Source organism: Panthera pardus, unplaced genomic scaffold (assembly GCF_024362965.1).
Source record: "Panthera pardus isolate Hobbes unplaced genomic scaffold, ASM2436296v1 HiC_scaffold_6, whole genome shotgun sequence".
NCBI classification, from domain to species: domain Eukaryota; kingdom Metazoa; phylum Chordata; class Mammalia; order Carnivora; family Felidae; genus Panthera; species Panthera pardus.
In genome coordinates this window covers 53,546,401-53,571,377 of record NW_026526991.1, presented here as the reverse complement: position 1 = coordinate 53,571,377, position 24,977 = coordinate 53,546,401, and the positions used below count along the sequence as shown (strand labels likewise).

General features: G+C 36.0%; 1 protein-coding gene across 5 annotated transcripts in view; it reads left to right on the top strand.

Moving 5' to 3' along the window:
- The window catches only part of MON2 (MON2 homolog, regulator of endosome-to-Golgi trafficking), a 121,164-nt gene that overhangs the window by 7,677 nt on the left and 88,510 nt on the right, over window positions 1-24,977 (top strand). For 3 of the 5 annotated variants that reach the window (XM_019454970.2, XM_053895776.1, XM_019454968.2), the window contains exons 2-5: window positions 5,173-5,236; window positions 13,768-13,895; window positions 14,839-14,970; window positions 16,818-16,947. In XM_019454970.2, coding sequence (XP_019310515.1) covers window positions 5,173-5,236; window positions 13,768-13,895; window positions 14,839-14,970; window positions 16,818-16,947 — 454 coding nt within the window. Of the gene's footprint in view, window positions 1-5,172; window positions 5,237-7,720; window positions 7,738-10,433; window positions 10,515-13,767; window positions 13,896-14,838; window positions 14,971-16,817; window positions 16,948-24,977 lie in introns of those variants that run through there. The other 2 variants (XM_053895777.1, XM_053895778.1) reach the window with 2 other exon arrangements.

Here is a 24,977-nt window from a genome sequence, read left to right as displayed (position 1 = left end):
TTCTTTCATTTCCAGACCTTTGGATTGAGATGAATTAATCTGATTCCTTCCTTAGGGTACCTTGATTAGTTTAATCTAATTTAAACCCTCCCCACCGCCACCAGCCCCACCTTCATTTCTGTCCAAGTTACATAATGCCAGTGAGTGCTCCTGGACAAGGAGTTTCCTCTTCCTTTTTAAAAAGCTGCTAAAAGAGGCCTTTTTCATATAAAATTGTGAAATGTAGAATGGCTGCAACTGTTTTTATTGGCAAGTTTGGAAGTGGCCAAAGGATGGACCTACCCATGGAACAGGACGGAACCAAGAGAATGGCAGAAAGGTGGACCAGCAGCCCTGACGGCCTTGTGCATACCTGGATCGGATTTCCTCTGGGTTTTTAACTAGTGGGCAGTAGAGTCTCCTTCTCTACTTAGAACTTGTAATACTTTTGTTCAGAAGCATTTATTATGTAGCTCCTGTATGCCAGGCACTGTGATAGACATTAGTGATATGGAGCAACAAGTGGAATAGATTTCTTGTCCTTATAGGGCCTATAGCTAGAATGGAGGAACAGACATGTAATGAGATGAGTGGGATAAAGTGTTACCGGTACAAACCATAGACAGCCCACAAAGATGGAAAGGCTTTTTCATAGTTACCAGAGAAAAAAATTGATGGAAGAAATTATTTCTGTCACTGCTCTTATAGTACCAAAAGCAGGAGAGCCTCCTCTTTAAGCCTACAATTATCTTCATTTTGTGAGTAGTGGTTTAATTTCAGCAAAGCATTATTTGTCGCATTAGTATTGATTTGGGTTTGTATATAACTTGTATATAACTATAATTTAAGAGCTGTAAAAATAGGAATTTATTCCTAATAAGTTTATACAAACTTAAATTTATCAGTAACTGGGTAGGTTCATGATTTTTTTTTTTTTTTTTTTTTTTTAAGGAAGTCCTTAAACTACTCAGTTTTGAGAAACACTAGTTGGGATAGGCACTGGGGAACCATTGAAAAGTTGAGTCAATGGATGAATGGAAGGCAAGATTGTAAGTCCAGAAATCTTTTAGTTTAGGTCAGTAATGAGCAGGGTTTTTTTTTGTTTTTTTTTAATGTTTGTTTATTTTTGAGAGAGAGCGTGAGTGGGAGAGGGTCATAGAGAGAGGGAGACAATCCAAAGCAGGCTCCAGGCTCCGAGCTGTCAGCACAGAGCCTGAAGCAGGGCTTGAACCCACAAACTGCAAGATCATGACCTGAGCCAAAGTTGGACACCCAACTGATTGAGCCACCCAGGCACCCCAGAAGTTTGAATGAAGGTGCAGAAGTGGGATTTGAGAGAAAGGGTACAAAATATGTTCCCTACATAGCCTTTGTGGCTGATATGATTTTTGGGATGAGAGAGAAACCCCAGATGTCTAGTCAGTGACTGGATGGATACTGCTGCTGTTCAGAGAAGTAGAGATTATAGGAAAAGGAACAGGTTTTTTCTGGGGCTGAAGTGGAAGTGTGTGGAGGGGGTGACAGGATGACACCTGTTTTGAGTATCTTGAATCTAAGGTGCCTTTTAAACATTTAGGTTAGTAAGTCCTATAGTTTAGGAGACAGGAATATAATTTGGGAGTCTACAGCATTTAGAAAGTAATTGAAACCAGGGAATTATTTTTGCCCAGGAAAAGTTTACTGAGTGAGAAGTGAGGTCAAAGATATTCTAGACAGTCTTGGAAGAGGAGTCCACATTCTCTCTTGTCTCTGTTTTTTTGTGCTACTATCCTCCCTATTCAAAGTCCCTGGTGAGTATGTCTATTTGGGTAATCAAAGAATATTGAAGAAAAGAAAAGGTATTTCTTGAGAGAGATTAATTTTAAGAGTAACAAGCATTAAATACTGCTGTGTATTTAAGACTTTTGGTATTTTCCCCAAACTCACAGATTGCACCCCCCCCCCCCCCCCCCCAGGAATAGAGATATTAGACTATACACCTTAACCTATGTCATCTCTAACCTATGTCATCTCTATCCAGTCCACAGAACTGGCAACTTTTTTCTTTTTTTTTTTTCTTTCTTTCTTTCTTTTTTTTTTTTTGTCAACTTCAGCAACAACAACAGCTTCTCTTCCTTCTCCTCCTTCTCCTCCTTCTCCTCCTTCTCCTCCTTCTCCTCCTTCTCCTCCTTCTCCTTCTCCTCCTCCTCCTCCTCCTCCTCCTCCTCCTCCTCCTCCTCCTCCTCCTCCTCCTCCTCCTCCTTCTTATTCTTTTTAAATATTTTATGCATGAGGGCCAATTCATAAAAAAGAACTATGTTTATAATTGAGTAGTTCACCTGTGGATGTACAAGATACCTGTTCAGAGTAGGGGATACTTTTAAAGCAAGAAGTTAAAGACTCTTCTTTACATAGACTGTCCTTGATAAAGAGAAGGAAATCTGAGTCTGAATACCTCCATTTATTTGAGACACTCTTGAAGATGTAGCTAGGCTTCCGTATAAAGTAAGACTGAAGTGGTTAGAGGGACCCTGATATACATGTGTTGTCAATAAACATTGATATTGAAACTTTTCAGCAACACAGTGTGCCTAGAGAATAAGATGTTACAGTTTCAAAATTTGAGAGTAGAAACCTGCATGTAAGAAATGAGGAACTATGTGATAGGTCTAATTATATCTAAGGCAACAAATAGTCCTTTTGGTGGTTTTTTTTTGGTGTGTTTAGGAAAGAAAACACTGGTTTTATGTATCTTTTAAACCACTACTTTGGAACTATTAAACTTTAAAAAATGTTCTTATTCCTTTTCCTTACTGTGTATATGTGTAAATATAATTGGTAAACATTTTATACTCCTTACAACTTATTTATTTATACTTATTTGTACTTATTTATGATATAGACATGGGTCAACTCTTAATTAATCTCAGGAAATCAAAACAGTGTTTGGCAAATCTGAAATCTTTTATTGACATCTAGTATCTAGCATGCCATAGGACTGAGTTTGGAAACTGTTAAGAAGGTCAGGCTGGCTAGAATTCCAGAAAGTCAGGACAAATGACATTGCTATTTATGATGATGGTTCAGTGTGATCAATTTTTGTTGAAAATGAAGCAGAAAGAAATATTGAATATGAACATATACGGGGTACCTGTGGTTATAGTGAAGATGGGGAGAACTTGAAAATCATGGCAGAAGAAATCTCAGTGACCACAGAATGGCCCTGTAACAACCCAACAGAGTTTGAGATGAGATATGTGAGTATAACAAAGTATAGATAATAATTTCAGTGTCCTTGAATTTTGTATTTGTTTTGTCTGATTTTTCTTTCTCCAAATCTTTATTATAAATGTGCTATGGTTTGTACATCTAAAATGTGTTCAGAATCTGACTTCTTACCATCTCAGTCACTATTACCTTGGGCTTATCCACCATCATCTTTTGCCTACATTATTGCAACTGTCTCCTAAATTTTGTTGCATATTAGACTCACCTGAAGATTTGAAAAAATACTGATGCCAGCTCCCGCTGGCATTCCTTGTAATGTATTGCAACCTGGGCATCAAGGATTTTTTTAAGCTTCTGGTGTCTCTAATATGTACTCCCCGCAAATTATCAGAAAATCAGTAATCTTTCCCTGAAGTAATTTATTTTGACTGTTATTTCTGCTTGTAGCCATATTAATTTAACTTGGGACATTTCCATTTCTTAAAGTTGTAGAACTAAGGCCTTCTTGGTTGTGAGCAGTGAAAGCTGACTGGCTGGTTTAAGCAGAAGTGAAGTTTACTGCTGTCATCAGAAAGAATTCTGTCTTGTTTCTGCTTTTCTTTGTCATTAGCCTCCATATTCAAAATCCCTGGTAGGTGTGTCTGTTTGGATTAGAAGAAGCTGCCAGGCCATGTGGGAAAGCCAGGTATCTGGCATTTTCAATTTTTACTAGTGGGAGATAAGTTCCACTTGCTTACTCATCTTGCTAAACTCATGAAGTTGGGAAATCTCTAGACACAGGCAAGGGCTTCACATGCTTGGAAGCCAACAAAATGACAAAGGTCTGCTATACATAGGATAACCTACGATGTGTTATTTATTTTAATCCACTGGTACTCAAGCTAAGAACCCACAGGACACTGCTGTTATTCCATAAATATTATTAAACCTTTAGAACCTGCTACCACTTGTCCCTTAGCAAGCAATAAAAGATAACAAAATAAATGAACAAGTAGCAAGCAAATTAATAGGACAACTTAGATATATAGCTTATGAATATTGATATATTATTTTTGGAGACCAGTATAAGTATCAAATAGGCATGGTTCTTGCTAGTAAAAATGTTCTGAGTTTCTATGATGGAAGTTATATATCAGTGTTATATGTCAACACTGTCCAATAGAAATAAAATGTGGACCACAGATGTAATCCATATGTGTAATTTTAAATTGCATTAAAAAAGTAAAAAGAAACAGGGGCATTTAATTTTAATAATATATAATTTAACCCAATATGTTCAAAATATTATTTCAACATTTAATCAGTGCAAATATTTAAGGGATAGTTTGCATTTCTTTTCCATATTAAGTCTTCAAAATCTGTGTATTTTATACTTAGAATACAGCTGAGTTCAGACTAACCTCACATAAAGTGCTTAATGGCTACTGTATTGGACCACACAGTTCTGTGGCATTTTGTAAAATGCTATATAACTTCCAAATACTGCCCACTAAACATACTTCTCGTGAAGTGTTTTAGGTACCTTATGAAAATCTAATGGTTGTTTAAAAAATGTAAATTAAAAGTAATAATAAAGTTCTTGGTTATTCAGTGTCTTTGAATCCAAAAAGGTTTTACCGGATTTTGCAGTGTTTGGCTTTTTTTTTTTTTTTTTTAAATGGTTGGAGGGAGGTATGAAATGGGGAAGAGAAACCTAATTTTTTTATTAGGCTTTGTTTCTGTTTATTATTTTTATATTTTATGAACACTTCAATTCATGAGGGATTAGATGTGCCTTAGGCAGAGAAGGGCGACATGCTGTAGTGCTGAGCTTGCGTGTGAACAATCAAATGAATCATGTTTTACGACATATAATGTATATGGCACTACTAGGCTTTAGTATTTGAAGTTTTGTAAATAAAAGTAACAGTGATCATATATATTTCTTTCCCTAGCTAATCCATGTTGATAGTAAGCTTTATGTTCTAATTATTTTTATTCTTACAGGCTGCTGAATCAGGAATAATAAAAGTTAAAACAATAGCTGCACGAAACACCGAAATTTTGGCAGGTAATTTTTTGCATTAAAAATTCAACAATTAATGAAAATTTCACTAATAGTAAAAGTGCACACTTTAAAACAACAAAAAACAGCCATCAGTTTTCTGTAGCCTCTCCTCTGTGCCCTAGCGTGCTATTTATGATAAAGAATATGTAAAAGTCCCTAACTGATGAACTAATTGGGTTTGCCAAGGATGAATGTTATAAAATTCTCTGAAATTAGAAAGCTTTAAACTACTAACTCCTTACAGGCAAGGATTTGCATTCTCCTCCACCTCTTCTCAGTCACCTAAAACACACCTTACCCATAAAAGGCATTCAATTAATATTTGTTGTATTGAATTGAATAAAAGGTTGGTTCTCAGTCCACCTTCCAAGATCTATTTTCTCTTTAGTATAATATAAACAGGTGATAGCGTAGTATTATAAATTTAGTAGTACTATATGAGTTTTGAATCGTAGGACTAAGACAGTATGGTCATGAAGAAAGAGTGGGAGTAGGGTGGAAGAAAGAAGAAAATGTTTTCTTACATTCTCGTGATTGAACCTGGTTTTCAAGGAGGAATTTTAAGAGTTGTCTTTGGCACTCTTTTGATAGTCTACTCATTACTTTTTTTGGTGCCTTCTTGTTCTTGCCTCTGTAATGAACATGGAAAAGAAGGAAACTGGATTTTCTGAGAATCTGTTACATGTGAGACATTCGTGCCACTTTGTCTTATAAAAGACAACCTTGTGGGGAAATGTTTTTATGTTATAGTAGAGCAAATCGAGATGCAAAGAGATAAGTTACTTGACTAAGGTCATATGATAAATGGTGGAACTAGACTGAGGTCCCTGGCTGTTGAGAATCCAGGGCATGTTCTTCCTGCTACAGTGTGCTGCCGTGATAATGTGAGGTTTCCACACTAGCCCCTCCCTCCCAGGTGTTTATACTTAATCATTGCTTACTTCACCGATTCTTCGTTCTGCATTTCCAGTTCCAGCGGTGCTATTAGTCTCAGCTGGTTACAGGAGAAAAATAGTCCTATTAAGTTAATTTACCCAAAATCCAAATAGTGAGGAATCTCTCTAACTCTCATAAATCTCTTTACATTTTTAAAAAAGGATACCAGAAAAGCTCTAATTGGTGGAATTTCAAAGACTATTACAAAATGAAATGAAGACTTTTGGGGGGCAGTTTAAGGGTGGAAGGCGGATTTCACTTAGGCTTGCAGCTTTGCTGGACATGTGCCCATAGGGTGAGCTCTCCTGTGTTGCATCTGTTTCTCACAGCTTCTTCTCTGATTTTGAACATTGTGTCAAAACACCATATAGTTTCATAACATTATTCACAGCATTGAATAATGCTCTGTGTGCATTTTGAGAAGGGGTATAGTGAAAGTGGTGGGTAAAGGCAAAGGTATGTGTGGTTGGATTGGGAGGGTGGGCTAGTGGGTTTGGGAGATGCATGTTGGGTGGATTTAGCAACTATGAGGACATTAATGTTTAAAGATAAATTATGATCTGGATATTTTTAAGTTGGCCAGGCGTATTAGAATATCCTTACAGATAATAACTTTTGCTACCATAATTGCTAATATCATGGTTAGTCCTTAATCATTTCTCCAACAGTGGAAGTTTTCATTGGGTCTGTAGTTGATGGAAAATTTTAAAAAGAGACTGATTTCTTCAGAGGATCGCTGTCTGGTGCAGAGTTCTATACTAAAGTAAGGTGTCTAATTGGTTAATCTTAAGGAGGAGTAAGAAAAATTTTGTCTCAGTATGCGTTTAATATATAGGGGGCTATTAATTGCATTTTAATTCAATTAGCTGTATTCAAATCAAACTAAAACAAATCTTTATGTGCATACAATTAAGTTCATGCTTTAATGTCCATAGTTTCCAGGGCCATGTACTTGAGGACTGTATTAGCATTTACACTATTTCCTAGCATTTTTTACCAAGTATAACAACTGATACTTTAAAATGTATACATTTTTAGACCACTAGCATCTTGAAAATCAAGGGCTCTTAAGAACAAGGAAAGAGTTTAGTCAATATATAGTTTCTAAACTGCTTAATTAGAGTATAGTTAACACTAAAAACAATTTTTAGTTGACTTTTTAAAAAATTTCATTTCCTGAGAAGTGTTTACTTCTCTATGGTGGTAGGGACTGTAAATTACTACTTTTGCGCTCTCATGGATGTTAAAGATATCAAACAATGGAGGAATCTCAAATGAAATGGGATATTGAATTCTCAGATATCTCTACATATTCCAAAAATACAAAGGGTTGCTATAAAAATCAGAATCCTTAATTAGGATCAACTAGTCTGATCAGTGATACTTAGCACAGATTTCTAGCCAATTTTAGTTTTCTGAGATTTATTTTCCAAGGGAAGGTTGTTTACATTGCAGAATAAATCTTTGCTTTACATCTCCCCTTCTCTTAAGCATCCTCCTTTAATGTTTATTTTTCTTTGTTTTCACTGCTGTCATGAATGCTGACATAAGTGGGAATGCTATGCCAGGTAATGTCAGCATTGATTCAAATATACAGATCATTATCTCCACATTTCCTTTTCCTTTCAAGATAAAACTCTGCAAATGAGAGATAGCAACATCCAGTTCTTAATTTACGAGGCCAAATGCCTTAACCTGACACTTGACTACCATATATTACAAATGTTTTTATTAAGCCAGCTTACGGTATACTTGAAATGACTGAGAAGGCTTGTGTTATACAAAAATTACATAAACAGAGAATCTGTTTTTTAATATTTGAAACAAGGAAACCAATGAGGTTGTGATATTAAAATTGTGTTTAACCCATATTCAAAACCATAGTGGTTACATCTATCTATGGCTGCTTTCAGCCACAGTCAGTATACAAATAGAATTTTTACGTAGATGATCATTGTGTATGATTTGTGTTCTTTTCTCACACAGTTTCCCTCATCTTTTTCATATCTCCATGGTCTTGTTACTAAAACATCTTTAAGTAGCAATGAGCAATATACTTTGGAATTTTTTTCTGATGTTAAAAGGTAATTTATCTGCTGATTTTATTTAGTATTTTCTATTTTAGCAATACATATGCTTGTGATATTTTACAAATATCTAGAGAATATATCATAAATATATTCTTAATAAGGAAAGAATTATGTAAGAATCACTGGAAGAAATACAAAGATGAGTAGTGTAACTCACCTATAGTCTATATGGAAATATAAGAAATATACTTGAAAAGTGTGTTTGTGCCTGCCTTTCATTCCATTTGCCTTTTGAAGTCCTTTGCCAGAAATTTTTTCTTCTAGAGGACACACTTCCTGAGGTCAGGATCAATATCTTATTCTCCTTATATTGCTAGAAGTTAGCACATTACATAGGAAATAGTAAGCCCTCATTTAGCACAGGCCAATAGTGAGTGAGTCATTCCAAAAATGCGAGTAAGTCTGTCAGTGCTGCCTCTAGTGTGTTTTTCTACTTTTCAGTCTTTACCATAATTTTACATGTTATGATGATTCAAGTAGATGAATTTTGTCATACTTCATTCATATCAGCCAGATCACAGAAGAATGAAGGAGACAGACTTTAAATGGAGAATTTTCATAGTGTGGTAAATGCCAAGATGGAAGTATAGACAGGCTTATTTATTATGAGAACATAGAGAAGGCAGGCACCCAACCCAGTCTGGGAATCTTAAGCTGAGTCTCAAAGCTTAAAAAGGAGTTAGCCCAACAAATAAGGTATAGAAGTGGAAAGTAAAGCAGATTACTTAAATATATGAGGTATAAAACAGTGTGGTCTATGTGGATACACTATTCAAGTATTGCCATTGTGTGACTTTCTGAGCTGCTGGATGGAAGGAGTTTGAATCAAGGAAGTGACACATTCATTTTAACATTTCTATGTAAACTCGCCCAGCAGTGTGCAAGGTGTATTTCAATGTACCATCAGTAAAGTAGAGGTCTGTTGGCAGGTGGTGTCTATAATCCAGGCTAGAAGACCGAGGGGGCTGTAACTAATGCCCTGTGTGCAAGTTAACGTAGTGGGTGAGAGAGATTACATAGTTTCTCTACGGTATAATGTGTTCTTATTTATTCTTTTTTCCTTGGATTTTTTTTAAACTTTTAAAAACTTTAATTTGTATTCTGCCTTTTATTATATCATAAATACTTTTTTTTGATGGTATCTTTTGTATTTTTTTTAATTGCTTCATAATATTTTTTAGCCAGTGATTGTATCTTGTTAACCATTCCTTTATGTGAGGCCTGTTTCAGTATTTAGAATTATTTTTTTAAGGTAAATTTCTAGCAATTAAATTATTAAATCACAGGGTATGAACAGGTTCTTGGAATTTGTTACCACAGTGCTTTCTGATAAAAGTTTATGCCTTTAGCAGTAATAGGTGAGTGTATTTTTATAACATCCTTGCTGATTATTGTTTTAAAAAATGTTTTTGGGAATTGAACAGGTAAATGACTTCTTGTTTTAATTGATACTTCTTTTTAATATTGAACATTTTCCTTTGAGGTTATTAAATTTCCTTTTTTCATTTTACATTTATTTCTTTGAGTTTTTGTGTTTTTCTTATATTATTTGAACTATTTTATAGCAAAGGTATTAACTTCCCATCATGTTTATATTTCCTGCAAGTCATTTACCTTTTAATTTTTAATTGAGATGTTTTTCATTTTTACATAACATAATTTTTCTGATTTGTTGCTCTCCACTTAGGAAGTCCTTCTCCTTCCACATAGTGGTAGTCATTTTTATTTTCTTTTAGTTTTTTTGTTTGATTTTTTTCTTAATAATATAGGGAGTGATGTGAGGACCTAGATTCTTTTTTCATTTGTAAAATTACTGACCAATTGTAATAGCTAGCATCATTTTTTAAATAATCCTTCCTTTTCATATAATGTGCTTTTAATATGAAACTGCCCATACTTTTATTTGTCCTTCAATTCTTGACTCATTTAAAGTATTTTCAGACTATTTGAACCATTAAATTTTTTTAAATTTTGTTAGAAATATCAGTCTTTCCCATAACTAAATTTTAAGGGATTTTGAGGGTAGCAATCATATCTACATCATATTTTATTTCTTTCAGAAGAATTATAATTTGTTATTTAATGACCATTAAAATTTATCATGATGAAACTTTTATTAACCCCCATTAATGTGATTCGTAGTGGGGTATCCTAGTTTAATTCTTTCTTTCCAGGATAAAAACTACAATTATGCAGTGAAACTGCTCAGAGCAAGGAAACCCCTAGGATATGGGGACCTGCTGGACCTCTTTCAGGTGTGTGAAAGTGTATCATTTGATCTCACAGTTATAAAATTTGGAAATAAAATACATTTATCCAACAGTGTTATTCTATTAAGGGAGTCATATTTATTAAGGGACTTAGGTTAAAAAAAATAAATTTTTTTTCCTTACCCCCTAAAAAGCCTGTCTTTATATTTTGAAGGAATTTGAAATAGAGAGTTCTGATTAAAAAGAGTTGAGCCTTTTCTTCTTAATTTCCTGGAATGAGTTTAAAATATAGTTAAAGCAAGATGTCTTTATATCATTATATAGCTTTTTCCTCATGATTTCTAAAGTCTCAGTCCATAGGAAGGTTTTTATATAAAGCTGTATTTAAAATAACATGTCATTAAAATTATTGTATATAAAGAGCATCTATCTCTCAATTAGAAGAGCAGGCTAATTTTGTTTCGTAAGACTACTATCACTTTTACAAGAAGAAAAAAAAACTACCTTTTTTTTGTTGTAATTTCTGTCTTACTGCATTGTGATCTGGATATGGTAGATATGTTTTTTTCACACTGTGTTTCAAAAGACAAAACATCAGTACGTTGTATTTTTTTTGTTATTGATTTATTCTGATAACATTGAAACATCCTTTTTTATTATTTTATTCTCATATAAACTGGGAGAAAGAATGGGAAGGAGGCAAGAGATGGATGTTGGATTCCTTTCAGTCACATTAAAATAAAATTCATAAAAATTATTTTTAATACTATTTTAATTTATCCTAACTTGAGACACCTGGGTAACTGTGACTGCCCCCATATACAACATTTTGCTGAAACTCACTTTATGTTATTCTTTCTAAGAGGCACAGTTTTTTCACATTTTAATATTGCCCAAGTTGATATGCATCGTACAGTTGATGGCATCTTACAATCATTGTGGGCCAGGTAGTATGTAGCTGTCATTTACGGTGCAAATGTGAACTTGTTTATAGGTTCATATTACTATTAATGTCATTTGAGTTATGTGCATTGTTGATAACTCCTAAGTTTAATTGCTATTTAAATTGTCACCCTAGTTGTACAGAAATTTTCTGTTGACATCTTAATGGTAAGGTCACAAAAGCACCAGCATCAAAATGTGCAGAATGGGTGACACTGGCTTAGAAGATGATCTCAGAGACAATAGGGAAGTACTCTTTCAAGAAGTGAGGCATCCCAAACAATCTGATTATAAAATGGGCAGAAGATCTATATAGACATTTTTCCAAAGAAGACCTACAGATGACCAACAAGTATATGCAAAGACGCTCAACATCATTAATCATCAGGGAAATGTACGTCAAAACCACAGTGAGATATCACCTTACAGCTGTCAGAGTGAGTGTTATCAGAGACGAGGGAATACAATGGCCTTGATAGATGACATTGTGAGGAACAATTCTAAGTGATGAGAAAGCATTGTATCAGTTTAATTGACAGAATTAATATTGGCACTGATTTTTCTGTGTGACAATTGAATGTGTCTTGAAGTCACTTTCATCAGAGACTCTATGAAAGTACATTTTTTTTTTCCTTCTATGAGGACAGTTTCTTTTCCTTCATTTACCTGAAGACTTCAGGCAGACAGCATGAAAGTGCAGATCATTGGTTCCTCTGAGATACTTGTAACTGTTTGAACTTTGATTTGCTTCAAGTGCTGTTTACCTTAAAGAGTGGCAGCATAATGTTGTGGGAAGAATAGTGAACCAGGAGTTAGAAGACCTGTTTTCAAAATGTGGCTTTACCACTTACTATGCACTTGAGCCAAATCATGCTCTAAAAACTCTCTATGATTATTATGATACTCAGATGAGAAACATGTTAACATCATAAAAATGATAAATGCAACTTGTTACTGTTGAAAACTTGTATTTGCTGAATGGCATTTAATAACTAGGCATGGTCAGCAGAGTTGGGGTAGCCTCATGCTTCAGCAATTCCAGCAGGATTGAATATGGTAGGATATTTACTGCTTCAGAATAGTATTTTTTGAGCTTTATTGTCCTCTGTTAATCATTCATAGAAATGTTTTGAGACATTGTTACGGTACCTTGTGTCTTGATTTGAATCAAAACGTTTATGCCTAGGAAATCAAGGAAATAAGGCAAGGGGAGCCCTTTTGGAAACACTGTTCTTTGCCAGTCATATTTGCCATCTCTTAGCTGTCTTAAATCAGTAATTTATGCTGGCATACCGAAGGACTTTGCAGAGTATGCTGTAGGAAATTGTGGTCTTTATTTAGCATACTATAATGGGAGCTTTGGGAGAAAAAGGTGGGGATTTAAATGATGAAATTAATGTTAACACTGATTTTACGTTTTTAATGTGATCGTGGATGACTTTCTAACAATTTCTTTTGAAAAACATGTTAAAACTCAGATTTGTATGTCTTCATTACAATTCTTAACCTCAAAAAATAATTGATGGGTGTCGTACTTTTGAGAACCATATACCAAACACATAAGTTTAATGTTCTCTTTCCTTAGAATCCCATGTTGTCTTTTTAAATTCTCTGAGGGTGGCAGACCTGTCTCATTCATCTCTGTATAGCCATTAAGTGTGTATTGGCTTAATTTCATTTTGTAAATTTAATTTTTGGTTTTGTGCATTTTCTAACTTTTTAGATTTTTGTTACCACTTTAAAACTTCTGAAAGAATTGGCTTGGTAGAAGGGGTTAAATTAAGATTTGGCATTATAGCATGTGCATCCAATTAATTTAAAGTGATACTTTAGTAACAAGAGGAGTAATGTTACTGTTTTTAATGAGTTTGTTTCTTGAAGAAGTAATTAGGGCTCTATAAATTCAAAGCATGTAATAAGATTGTGTGGAGATTCTGAACATTCAGAAGGGTAATGAGGATGATGTATATACTATTTTTAATTACTTTTTCTGCTCTAGAATATTTTTATTCATATTTCTCCCTCTGCACTGTTGAAGAAATAGAGTGCTTCTCTGAGGCAGGATAGAACTTCTGAGAAGTTGTCCTTAAAGAGTTTGCAGCAGGAGATGAAGGAAAATCAAAAAACAGTGCTAGGAGAAGGCCATGGGAAAGCTGAGGCTAAGGGGTAGTTAAGATACAGAGTCTGTAATATCTGTCTGAAGTATTTTAACTCTTATTATTTGATTTTTGTTTTGGCATTTATTTTACATAAAGTGGTTTTTCTTAAGATTGTTATTACTGGTTGTAAATACATAAAAGTATTTCTACTTATGAATTAGATTTAATAATTTATTTTATATGTGTTCTAAATAAAGCTTTGAAAGAGAACAGCTCAGAGGTTGTTCAGCCGTTCCTAATGGGTTGTGGAACCAAGGAGCCGAAGATTACTCAGCTGTGTTTGGCCGCCATTCAGAGACTCATGTCCCATGAAGTCGTGTCTGAGGTAATGTGAAGATCTTAATTTAAACTGTGTACTTAAGAATCAAATCAGGAGTTTTCATTAGGGGAAAATGCAGTATACCTGATAATTTAATGTAAAACAATTTATGTGCTTGAAGGACATGGCTTAATTTTAAAAGATCACCAGATTTTCTCACTATTAAGCACTCATGAATAATGAATAAAGATGAAGTGCATTTTGTCATGTCATGACTAAGAAGACACCATTGAGTACTATAGATCAGTATCACCGAAGAGAATATATTTATTTTTAAAAAGGAAAAATCATGACTTTACTATATTATCTGAAGTGGTAATTTGTTGTTCATTAATTTCAGTGGTTTCTAATTACCTTATGATAGTACAACACTGAAAAACATTTCAGCGGTCTATCTGCATCCTGCTTTCGAGTGCAATGGTCTCTAACTTTGTGGTACTCCATAAGGTACTTTAATAGAAGCGATACAGTCTTTTGCCTTTAATACAGCATTCTAAACGATGTCCAATTTAATTGAGTTTATAAATGTTTTGTTAATTTGAGTTGCATTTTGTTTTTTTATGACATTGTAAAGGGAATAATATATGAAACAGTAGTAGTCTCAATTAACTTGCATGACTATATTTATAAATGTCCACATGAAATATACCCATATTGTAGAAATGAGCTTTGATTTTTTTGACTAGACATCTCAGAACTGCATGCTGCTGTTTGCATATATTCAAATGGTACATTTTAAAGAAATTTATTTTTTGAGAAAAAATTAGTTTAAATCTCAGATTAGTTGAAAGATGTGTTTTGACCTATAGATCCAAAAACATAGGTTTTGTTATTATGACCAAGAACTTCTCTCCAAGTGAGGTAGTAATATTTGTACATCTTTTCTTATTTAGGGACCTAAAACCTTATATTTTATTTGCTGACAGTAATTCAAATAATTATTTTACAGACTGCAGCTGGAAATATAATTAATATGCTTTGGCAGCTAATGGAAAACAGTCTTGAAGAACTTAAGCTACTTCAAACAGTTCTTGTTCTTTTAACAACCAATACAGTAGTTCATGATGAGGCACTTTCTAAGGTAGGAAACCTGTGGTCAAAGTTCATAATTGCTTTGGAGACAGTATTTGAATAAGCTCCCTGAAAGAGGAAAGCCTAGTACCGTTTGTACTGAAAGCAACTTCCCTGTAGTTCTTGTGATAATGGACATTGCATGTTAAAAATACCACTAATGCTTTATTTTCCTCAGGTTAGAGTTAAAATCAGGTTAAGGTGATTGAACAGAGTCCTTTGGGAATAGCTGACAGGCTTAGTCATGAATAGGAAAAGAGAAAAGTAGCAGAAAAATACAGAAGAATAGGAAACTGAGAGAAAAAAATGTGTTTGGGGTTATCAGTATTCTCCCGAATTGCTTTGAGTTTTCCCTGTAAGAACTCTTCCTTCTCACCTTTTAAAAATAATTCCACTTGTAGGAGTGCTTAAGTGGCTCAGTCAGTTGAGCATCTGACTTCAGCTTAGGTCATGATCTCATGGCTCATGAGCTCCAGCCCCGCATCGGGCTTGCTGCTGTCAGCACCGATCCCGTTTTGGATCCTCTGTCCGCCCCCCTCTCTGCCTCTCTCTCTCAAAAATAAACATTAAAAAATGTCTAAAATTTTAAAATTTTGTAAGGTGTGTAAAATCACTTTGGGAAACTAGCATTTTCTTTAATAGTTTAACCTTATATTTACCGTATGATCTAGCCTTTTTACTTCCAGTTACTTATCCAAGGTAAATGAAAACACGTCTCTACGGAGACTTGTATTTGATGTTCACAGCAGCTTTATTCACAGTGGCTAAAAAGTGCAAACATCTCAAACGTCTATCAGCAGATGAATGGATAAACACAATATTGGTATACCTATACTGTGAAATACTACTCAGGTGTAAAAAAGTACAAACTATCGATACAGAGAACAACATGGATGAATTTTACAAACATTACAAGTAAAAGAAACCAGATACAAAAAACAGTGCATACTGAATGATGACTGTGTTTGTAGAAAATGCCAGCTTACCGTAATGAAAAAGGCAACCAGGAGGTTGACTGGGGCCAAGCGCGGAGGAGTATGTGGAGGGCAAAGGAACATCAGGAGAGTTTTAGGGTGATGGAACTGTCTTGTGTCTTGATTGTGGCAGTAGTTTCATGGGGGAATATAACTAAAAGAACTCATCATATTAAATACTTTAAAGGATTAGAATTTATTGTATATAAATTATAACTTAACCTGAAGTTGATTTTTAGAAATAAAGAATGACTTCTTTTAAAAAATTATCATTTTATTCATTTATGTGTTTAGCCTATTTATATTTCTCCAAGTGACTTAGTGATGTAACAAACTTTGAGTACTTGTTCTTCACAAAACAAGTCATTCTGGGGAAATAAAAGTATAACACATTTTTATACATACATTAGAAGAACCAAGTTGTGGGGTGCCAGGGTGGCTCAGTCGGTTAAGCGGCCAACTCTTGATTTTGGCCCAGGACATGATCTCACAGTTTCATGAGTTTGAGCCCTGTGTCAGGCTCTGTCCTGACAGCATGGAGCCTGGTTGGGATTCTTTCTCTCCCTCCCTCTCTGACCTTCCCCTGCTCTTTCTCTCTCTCTCAAAACAAATAAATTTAAAAAAACAAAGAACCAAGTTGTGAAATGTGTGTTTCACATTATCTGACCAAATCTTATGTGGCTGTATATTTACACAGTTTGAATTATTTCAGAATCCAAGGATTTTTGTGGCTTTATTGTATAAGAGAAGAAGGTGGGACTTTTAGTATCTGTGATTGGAACGGCCAAACATAAATTATTTAGTTTTGGGTTATGTCTAATAAAACAAATAGTTATTATATTCTTCAACCTTATTTCACACTAAATGAAAATTGTTCTTTTAGGCAATTGTTCTTTGTTTTCGACTACACTTCACAAAAGATAATATTACAAATAATACAGCTGCTGCTACAGTGCGACAGGTTGTCACTGTTGTTTTTGAGAGGATGGTTGCTGAAGACGAACGGCACCGAGGTAGAGTGATAAAAGTGGTTTCCTTTTCACAGTGGGTGGTTTTGCTTGCCTGATTCCTCTTTTTATTTTCCATCTTCGCCCTGTGAACTTAGGCATCTAAACACTAGAATACTTTAAAAAACAGATTTATTTTAACAATATTATTACATTGACAGTGGCAGTTTAGATAAATCCCTTACAGTGCTATCATCCCAAGAAGAGGCTCTTTATTTTCCATGTTTATTTCTAATTATGTATAATTTCACATTTTTTTATATCAGCTGTTGCATTGTATGTATTTTTAGCCAAACATTATGTTCTATGAATTTTTCATGTCATTCTTTTATTTTTGTAATTTAAATTTTAACGGTTGCACCGTATTTTGTAGCTATTCTACAATTTAATGAACGAGTTTCCTGCTGGACAGTTATATTGTGTTCAGTATTTTAATACTGTTTTGAGTGTCTTCTTACATATTTTTTCCATTTGATTTACTTCTTTAAGGTAAATTTTCAGGAGTGAGTTTCCTCACGTGAATTTTTGTCTGTGCCTTTTAACATGTGTTAATGAATATTTATATAATGTAAAGATTAACCTTTTCATATCTTCATCAAGTATCTTTATTGTAACTTTAAACATCTTTTTCTTTGTGATTTTAGGAATTTGTCCATTTCTTCCAGGTTGTCCAATTTGTTGGCATATAATTTTTCATAGTATTCCCTGATAATTGTTTGTATCTCTGAGGGAATGGTTGTCATAATTCCATTTTCATTCATGATTTTATCTATTTGGGTCATCTCCCTTTTCTTTTTGAGAAGCCTGGCTAGAGGTTTGTCAATTTTGTTTATTTTTTCAAAAAACCAACTCTTGGTTTCGTTGATCTGCTCAACCGTTTTTTTAGATTCTATATTGTTTATTTCTGCTCTGATCTTTATTATTTCTCTTCTTCTGCTGGGTTTAGGCTGCCTTTGCTGTTCTGCTTCTATTTCCTTTAGGCGTGCTGTTAGATTTTGTATTTGGGATTTTTCTTGTTTCTTGAGATAGGCCTGGATTGCAATGTATTTTCCTCTCAGGACTGCCTTTGCTGCATCCCAAAGTGTTTCGATTGTTGTATTTTCATTTTCGTTTGTTTCCATATATTTTTTAATTTCTTCCCTAATTGCCTGGTTGACTCACTCATTCTTTAGTAGGGTGTTCTTTAACCTCCATGCTTTTGGAGGTTTTCCAGACTTTTTCCTGTGGTTGATTTCAAGCTTCATCGCATTGTGGTCTGAAAGTATGCATGGTATGATCTCAATTCTTGTATACTTATGAAGGGCTGTTTTGTGACCCAGTATGTGATCTATCTTGGAGAATGTTCCATGTGCACTCGAGAAGAAAGTATATTCTGTTGCTTTGGGATGCAGAGTTCTAAATATATCTGTCAAGTCCATCTGATCCAATGTATCATTCAGGGCCCTTGTTTCTTTATTGACTGTGTGTCTAGATGATCTATCCATTTCTGTAAGTGGAGTGTTAAAGTCCTCTGCAATGACCACATTCTTATCAATAAGGTTGCTTATGTTTGTGAGTAGTTGTTTTATAAATTTGGGGGCTCCTGTACTCGGCGCATAGACATTTATGATTGTTAGCTCTTCCTGATGGATAGACCCTGTGATTATTATATAATGCCCTTCTTCATCTCTTGTTACAGCCTTTAATTTAAAGTCTAGTTTGTCTGATATAAGTATGGCTACTCCAGCTTTCTTCTGGCTTCCAGTAGCATGATAAATAGTTCTCCATCCCCTCACTCTCAATCTAAAGGTGTCCTCAGATCTAAAATGAGTCTCTTGTAGACAGCAAATAGATGGGTCTTGTTTTTTTATCCATTCTGATACCCTATGTCTTTTGGTTGGTGCATTTAGTCCATTTACATTCAGTGTTATTATAGAAAGATACAGGCTTAGAGTCATTGTGATGTCTGTATGTTTTATGCTTGTAGTGATGTCTCTGGTACTTTGTCTCACAGGATCCCCCTTAGGATCTCTTGTAGGGCTGGTTTCGTGGTGACAAATTCCTTCAGTTTTTGTTTGTTTGGGAAGACCTTTATCTCTCCTTCTATTCTAAATGACAGACTTGCTGGATAAAGGATTCTCGGCTGCATATTTTTTCTGTTTAGCACACTGAAGATCTCGTGCCAATCCTTTCTGGCCTGCCAAGTTTCAAAAGAGAGATCAGGCACAAGTCTTATAGGTCTCCCTTTATATGTGAGGGCACATTTATCCCTTGCTGCTTTCAGAATTTTCTCTTTATCCTTGTATTTTGCCAGTTTCACTATGATATGTCATGCAGAAGATCGATTCAAGTTACGTCTGAAGGGAGTTCTCTGTGCCTCTTGGATTTCAACGGCTTTTTCCTTCCCCAGTTCAGGGAAGTTCTCAGCTATAATTTCTTCAAGTACCCCTTCAGCACCTTTCCCTCTCTCTTCCTCCTCTGGGATACCAATTATGCGTATATTATTTCTTTTTAGTGTATCACTTAGTTCTCTAATTTTCCCCTCATACTCCTGGATTTTTTTATCTCTCTTTCTCTCAGCTTCTTCTTTTTCCATAACTTTATCTTCTAGTTCACCTATTCTCTCCTCTGCCTCTTCAATCCGAGCCGTCGTCGTTTCCATTTTGTTTTGCATTTTGTTTAAAGCGTTTTTCAGCTCCTCGTGACTGTTCCTTAGTCCCTTGATCTCTGTAGCAAGAGATTCTCTGCTGTCCTGTATACTGTTTTCAAGCCCAGCGATTAATTTTATGACTATTATTCTAAATTCACTTTCTGTTATATTATTTAAATCCTTTTCGATCAGTTCATTAGCTGTTGTTATTTCCTGGAGATTCTTCTGAGCGGAATTCTTCCGTTTGGTCATTTTGGATAGTCCCTGGAGTGGTGAGGACCTGCAGGGCACTTCCCCTGTGCTGTGGTGTATAACTGGAGTTGGTGGGCGGGGCCGCAGTCCGACCTGGTGTCTGCCCCCAGCCCACTGCGGGGGGCCACAGTCAGACTGGTGTGTGCCTTCTCTTCCCCTCTCCTAGGGGCGGGATTCACTGTGGGGTGGCTTGGCCCGTCTGGGCTACTTGCACACTGCCAGGCTTGTGGTGCTGGGGATCTTGGTGTATTATTAGCTGGGGTGGGTAGGCAAGGTGCACGGGGGCAGGAAGGGCAGGCTTAGCTCGCTTCTCCTTAGGTGATCCACTTCAGAAGGAGCCCTGTGTCAGTGGGAGGGAGTCAGATCCGCTGCCGGAGGTCTGGCTCCGCAGAAGCACAGAGTTGGGTGTTTGCATGGAGGGAGCAAGTTCCCTGGCAGGAACTGGTTCCCTTTGGGATTTTGGGTGGGGGATGGGCGAGGGAGATGGAGCTGGCAAGCGCCTTTGTTCCCCGCCAAACTGAGTTCTGTCGTCCGGGGGCTCAGCAACTCTCCTTCCCTTTGTCCTCCAGCCTTCCCGCTTTCTGAGCAGAGCTGTTAACTTATGACCTCCCAGACTCTAAGTCGCGCTTGCTGTCGGAACACACTCCGTCCGGCCCCTCCGCTTTTGCAAGCCAGACTCGGGAGCTCTGCTTGGCCGGCAGGCTGCCCCTCCGCCCCGGCTCCCTCCCGCCAGTCCGTGGAGCACTCACCGCCTCTCTGCCCTTCTTGGCTCCGGAGACTCCGTTCTGCTAATCCTCTGGCGGTTTTCTGGGTTATTTAGGCAGGTGTAGGTGGAATCTAAGTGATCAGCAGGACGCGCGGTGAGCCCAGCGTCCTCCTACGCTGCCATCTTCCAACCTCTTCTTTGTGATTTTAAAAAACTGTCTAAAAACTTAGAAACATGTCAGTCAGCTAAAGATGCTCTGTTTCTGTTACAGTTTTTACAGTTTGATAACTTTTAGCTATAGAAATTCTGCTTTTTTCATTTATTTTCCTTATTGGATGAAAAGTAAATTTTTTCCCATGATTAGTTTAAAGGGTCATATGGTACTACCATCATGAGCAACCTGTCTGCTTTATTTACTCAAGAAACTAAAGATTAAACTGGTTTTCCCTTTTACATAGCTTCCCCTACCCCACTCTTAAAATGCAGTTTGTCATTTCATTTGAGGTTCTTTTGGTAATACTGATAAAAAAAAAATGGCAGTCTTAGTAGGTGATGGTAATGCTGCCTACTCTAATTATTCCTTCACTTTTCCTGAAGTTCACCATTGATCAGATTTTTCACGTTTGGTTTTAGGCATTCTTGATCTGTTGTTTATCGTAGTATTTCCACTTTGGTATTTTGTTTTTTCTGCATGTTTCCCTGGGGAATTCTAGAATTTGAAATATTAAGGAGTAAATATATGGGGTAAAATGGCAGTTCTCCAGTTTGGGTGTGTTATACATTCATAAACTGAGTGTGATTCCTGGATTGGTAGTTTTAGCTTTGTGCCTCTAAAGACCAGTATCTTATTTAATACTTTCTAACAAGGTAGAAACACTTAGAACCTCGTTTTTTTTTTTCAAGTTTTCATTAAGTCAACATTTATTCAAAGCAGGCTGTCATAATTAACAGAAAATGATATCTTGTTAGTATTCAAAGAAGTGCTGAGTTGGGAAACACCTTTTTAGCTGACTCTTAGCTAGTCAATATGTATAACTGACATAGTAATTATGGCAGATCAAGTGGTTAATTCTCTTTTATATGCTGAGATGGTATAGAAATTAACCATGTGGTAAACTTTTATATGTTTGATATTTAAAGGCACATTGAAAGATCATGTGAATTTCAAATTCATAAAATAAAGGGGTTCAGGAATGGGAGACTGGGAAAATCAAATGTATGGATAAAGATGCTAAGCTTAAAAATGTCATAAGAGGGTAAAGAGTGATTTTGATGGTATTTTGTATAAAAACAGTTTTTTTTTTTCAAAGTTATGACCTTTATTCATCATGTTTTTCATCTTTTTTTTTTTTTTACTTTGGTTGTTAAATTTTATTTATTTTTCCCACTTAAGGCATAGGGAACTGATTCAATAATTCCCAAGACCCCGAGACAGTTTCTCTATTTAGTTTTTTTTGTGTTTTTTACATTTTTTTCAATATATGAAATTTATTGTCAAATTGGTTTCCATAGAACACCCAGTGCTCATCCCAAAAGGTGCCCTCATCAGTACCCATCACCCACCCCACCCCCCCCCTCCATCAACCCTCAGTTTGTTCTCAGTTGTTCTCAGTTTTTAAGAGTCTCTTATGCTTTGGCTCTCTCCCACTCTAACCTCTTTATTTATTTTTTTTCCTTCCCCTCCCTCATGGGTTTCTGTTAATTTTCTCAGGATCCACATGAGAGTGAAAACATAGGGTATCTGTCTTTCTCTGTATGGCTTATTTCACTTAGCATAACACTCTCCAGTTCCATCCATGTTGCTACAAAGGGCCATATTTCATTCTTCCTCATTGCCACGTAGTACTCCATTGTGTATATAAACCACAATTTCTTTATCCACTCATCAGTTGATGGACATTTAGGCTCTTTCCACAATGTGGCTATTGTTGAGAGTGCTGCTGTAAACATTGGGGTACAAGTGCCCCTATGCATCAGTACTCCTGTATCCCTTGGGTAAATTCCTAGCAGTGCTATTGCAGGGTCATAGGGTAGGTCTATTTTTAATTTTTTGAGGAACCTCCACACTGTTTTCCAGAGCGGCTGCACCAATTTACATTCCCACCAACAGTGCAAGAGGGTTCCCGTTTCTCCACATCCTCTCCAGCATCTGTAGTCTCCTGATTTGTTCATTTTGGCCACTCTGGCGTGAGGTGATACCTGAGTGTGGTTTTGATTTGTATTTCCCTGATGAGGAGCGACGTTGAGCATCTTTTCATGTGCCTGTTGGCCATCTGGATGTCTTCTTTAGAGAAGTGTCTATTCATGTTTTCTGCCCATTTCTTCACTGGGTTATTTGTTTTTCGGGTGTGGAGTTTGGTGAGCTCTTGATAGATTTTGGATACTAGCCCTTTGTCCGATATGTCATTTGCAAATATCTTTTCCCATTCCGTTGGTTTTAGTTTTGTTGGTTGTTTCCTTTGCTGTGCAGAAGCTTTTTATCTTCATAAAGTCCCAGTAGTTCATTTTTACTTTTAATTCCCTTGCCTTTGGGGATGTGTCAAGTAAGAAATTGCTACAGCTGAGGTCAGAGAGGTCTTTTCCTGCTTTCTCCTCTAGGGTTTTGATGGTTTCCTGTCTCACATTCAGGTCCTTTATCCATTTTGAGTTTATTTTTGTGAATGGTGTGAGAAAGTGGTCTAGTTTAAACGTTCTGCATGTTGCTGTCCAGTTCTCCCAGCACCATTTGTTAAAGAGACTGTCTTTTTTCCATTGGATGTTCTTTCCTGCTTTGTCAGAGATGAGTTGGCCATACATTTGTGGGTCTAGTTCTGGGGTTTCTATTCTATTACATTGGTTTATGTGTCTGTTTTTGTGCCAATACCATGCTGTCTTGATGATTACAGCTTTGTAGTAGAGGCTAAAGTCTGGGATTGTGATGCCTCCTGCTTTGGTCTTCTTCAAAATTACTTTGGCTATTCGGGGCCTTTTGTGGTTCCATATGAATTTTATGATTGCTTGTTCTAGCTTCGAGAAGAATGCTGGTGCAATTTTGATTGGGATTGCATCGAATGTGTAGATAGCTTTGGGTAGTATTGACATTTTGACAATATTTATTCTTCCAATCCATGAGCACAGAATGTTTTTCCATTTCTTTGTATCTTCTTCAATTTCCTTCATAAGGTTTCTATAGTTTTCAGCATACAGCTCTTTTACATCTTTGGTTAGGTTTATTCCTAGGTATTTTATGTTTCTTGGTGCAATTGTGAATGGGATCAGTTTCTTTGTTTTTCTGTTGCTTCATTATTAGCGTATAAGAATGCAACTGATTTCTGTACATTGATTTTGTATCCTGCGACTTTGCTGAATTCATGTATCAGTTCTAGCAGACTTTTGGTGGGGTCTGTTGGATTTTCCGTGTATAATATCATGTGATCTGCAAAAAGTGAAAGCTTAACTTCATCTTTGCCAATTTTGATGCCTTTGATTTCCTTTTGTTATCTGATTGCTGATGCTAGAACTTCCAACACTATGTTAAACAACAGCAATGAGAGTGGGCATCCCTGTCGTGTTCCTGATCTCAGGGAAAAAGCTCTCAGTTTTTCCCCGTTGAGGATGATGTTAGCTGTGGGCTTTTCATAAATGGCTTTTATGATCTTTAAGTATGTTCCTTCTATCCCGACTTTGTCGAGGGTTTTTATTAAGAAAGGTTGCTGAATTTTGTCAAAGGCCTTTTCTGCGTCGATTGACAGGCTCATGTGGTTCTTATCTTTTCTTTTATTAATGTGATGTATCACGTTGATTGATTTGCGAATGTTGAACCAGCCCTGCATCCCGGGAATGAATCCCACTTGATCATGGTGAATAATTCTTTTTATATGCTGTTGAATTCGATTTGCTAGTATCTTATTGAGAATTTTTGCATCCATATTCATCAGGGATATTGGCCTGTAGTTCTCTTTTTTTACTGGGTCTCTGTCTGGTTTAGGAATCAAAGTAATACTGGCTTCATAGCATGAGTTGGGAAGTTTTCCTTCCCTTTCTACTTTTTGGAATAGCTTGAGAAGGATAGGTATTTTCTCTGCTTTAAACGTCTGGTAGAACTCCCCTGGGAAGCCATCTGGTCCTGGACTCTTATTTGTTGGGAGATTTTTGATGACTGATTCAATTTCTTCGCTGGTTATGGGTCTGTTCAAGCTTTCTGTTTCCTCCTGATTGAGTTTTGGAAGCGTGTGGGTGTTAAGGAATTTGTCCATTTCTTCCAGGTTGTCCAGTGTGTTGGCATATAATTTTTCATAGTATTCCCTGATAATTGCTTGTATCTCTGAGGGATTGGTTGTAATCATTCCATTTTCATTCATGATTTTATCTATTTGGGTCATCTCCCTTTTCTTTTTGAGAAGCCTGGCTAGAGGTTTATCAATTTTGTTTATTTTTTTCAGAAAACCAGCTCTTGGTTTCATTGATCTG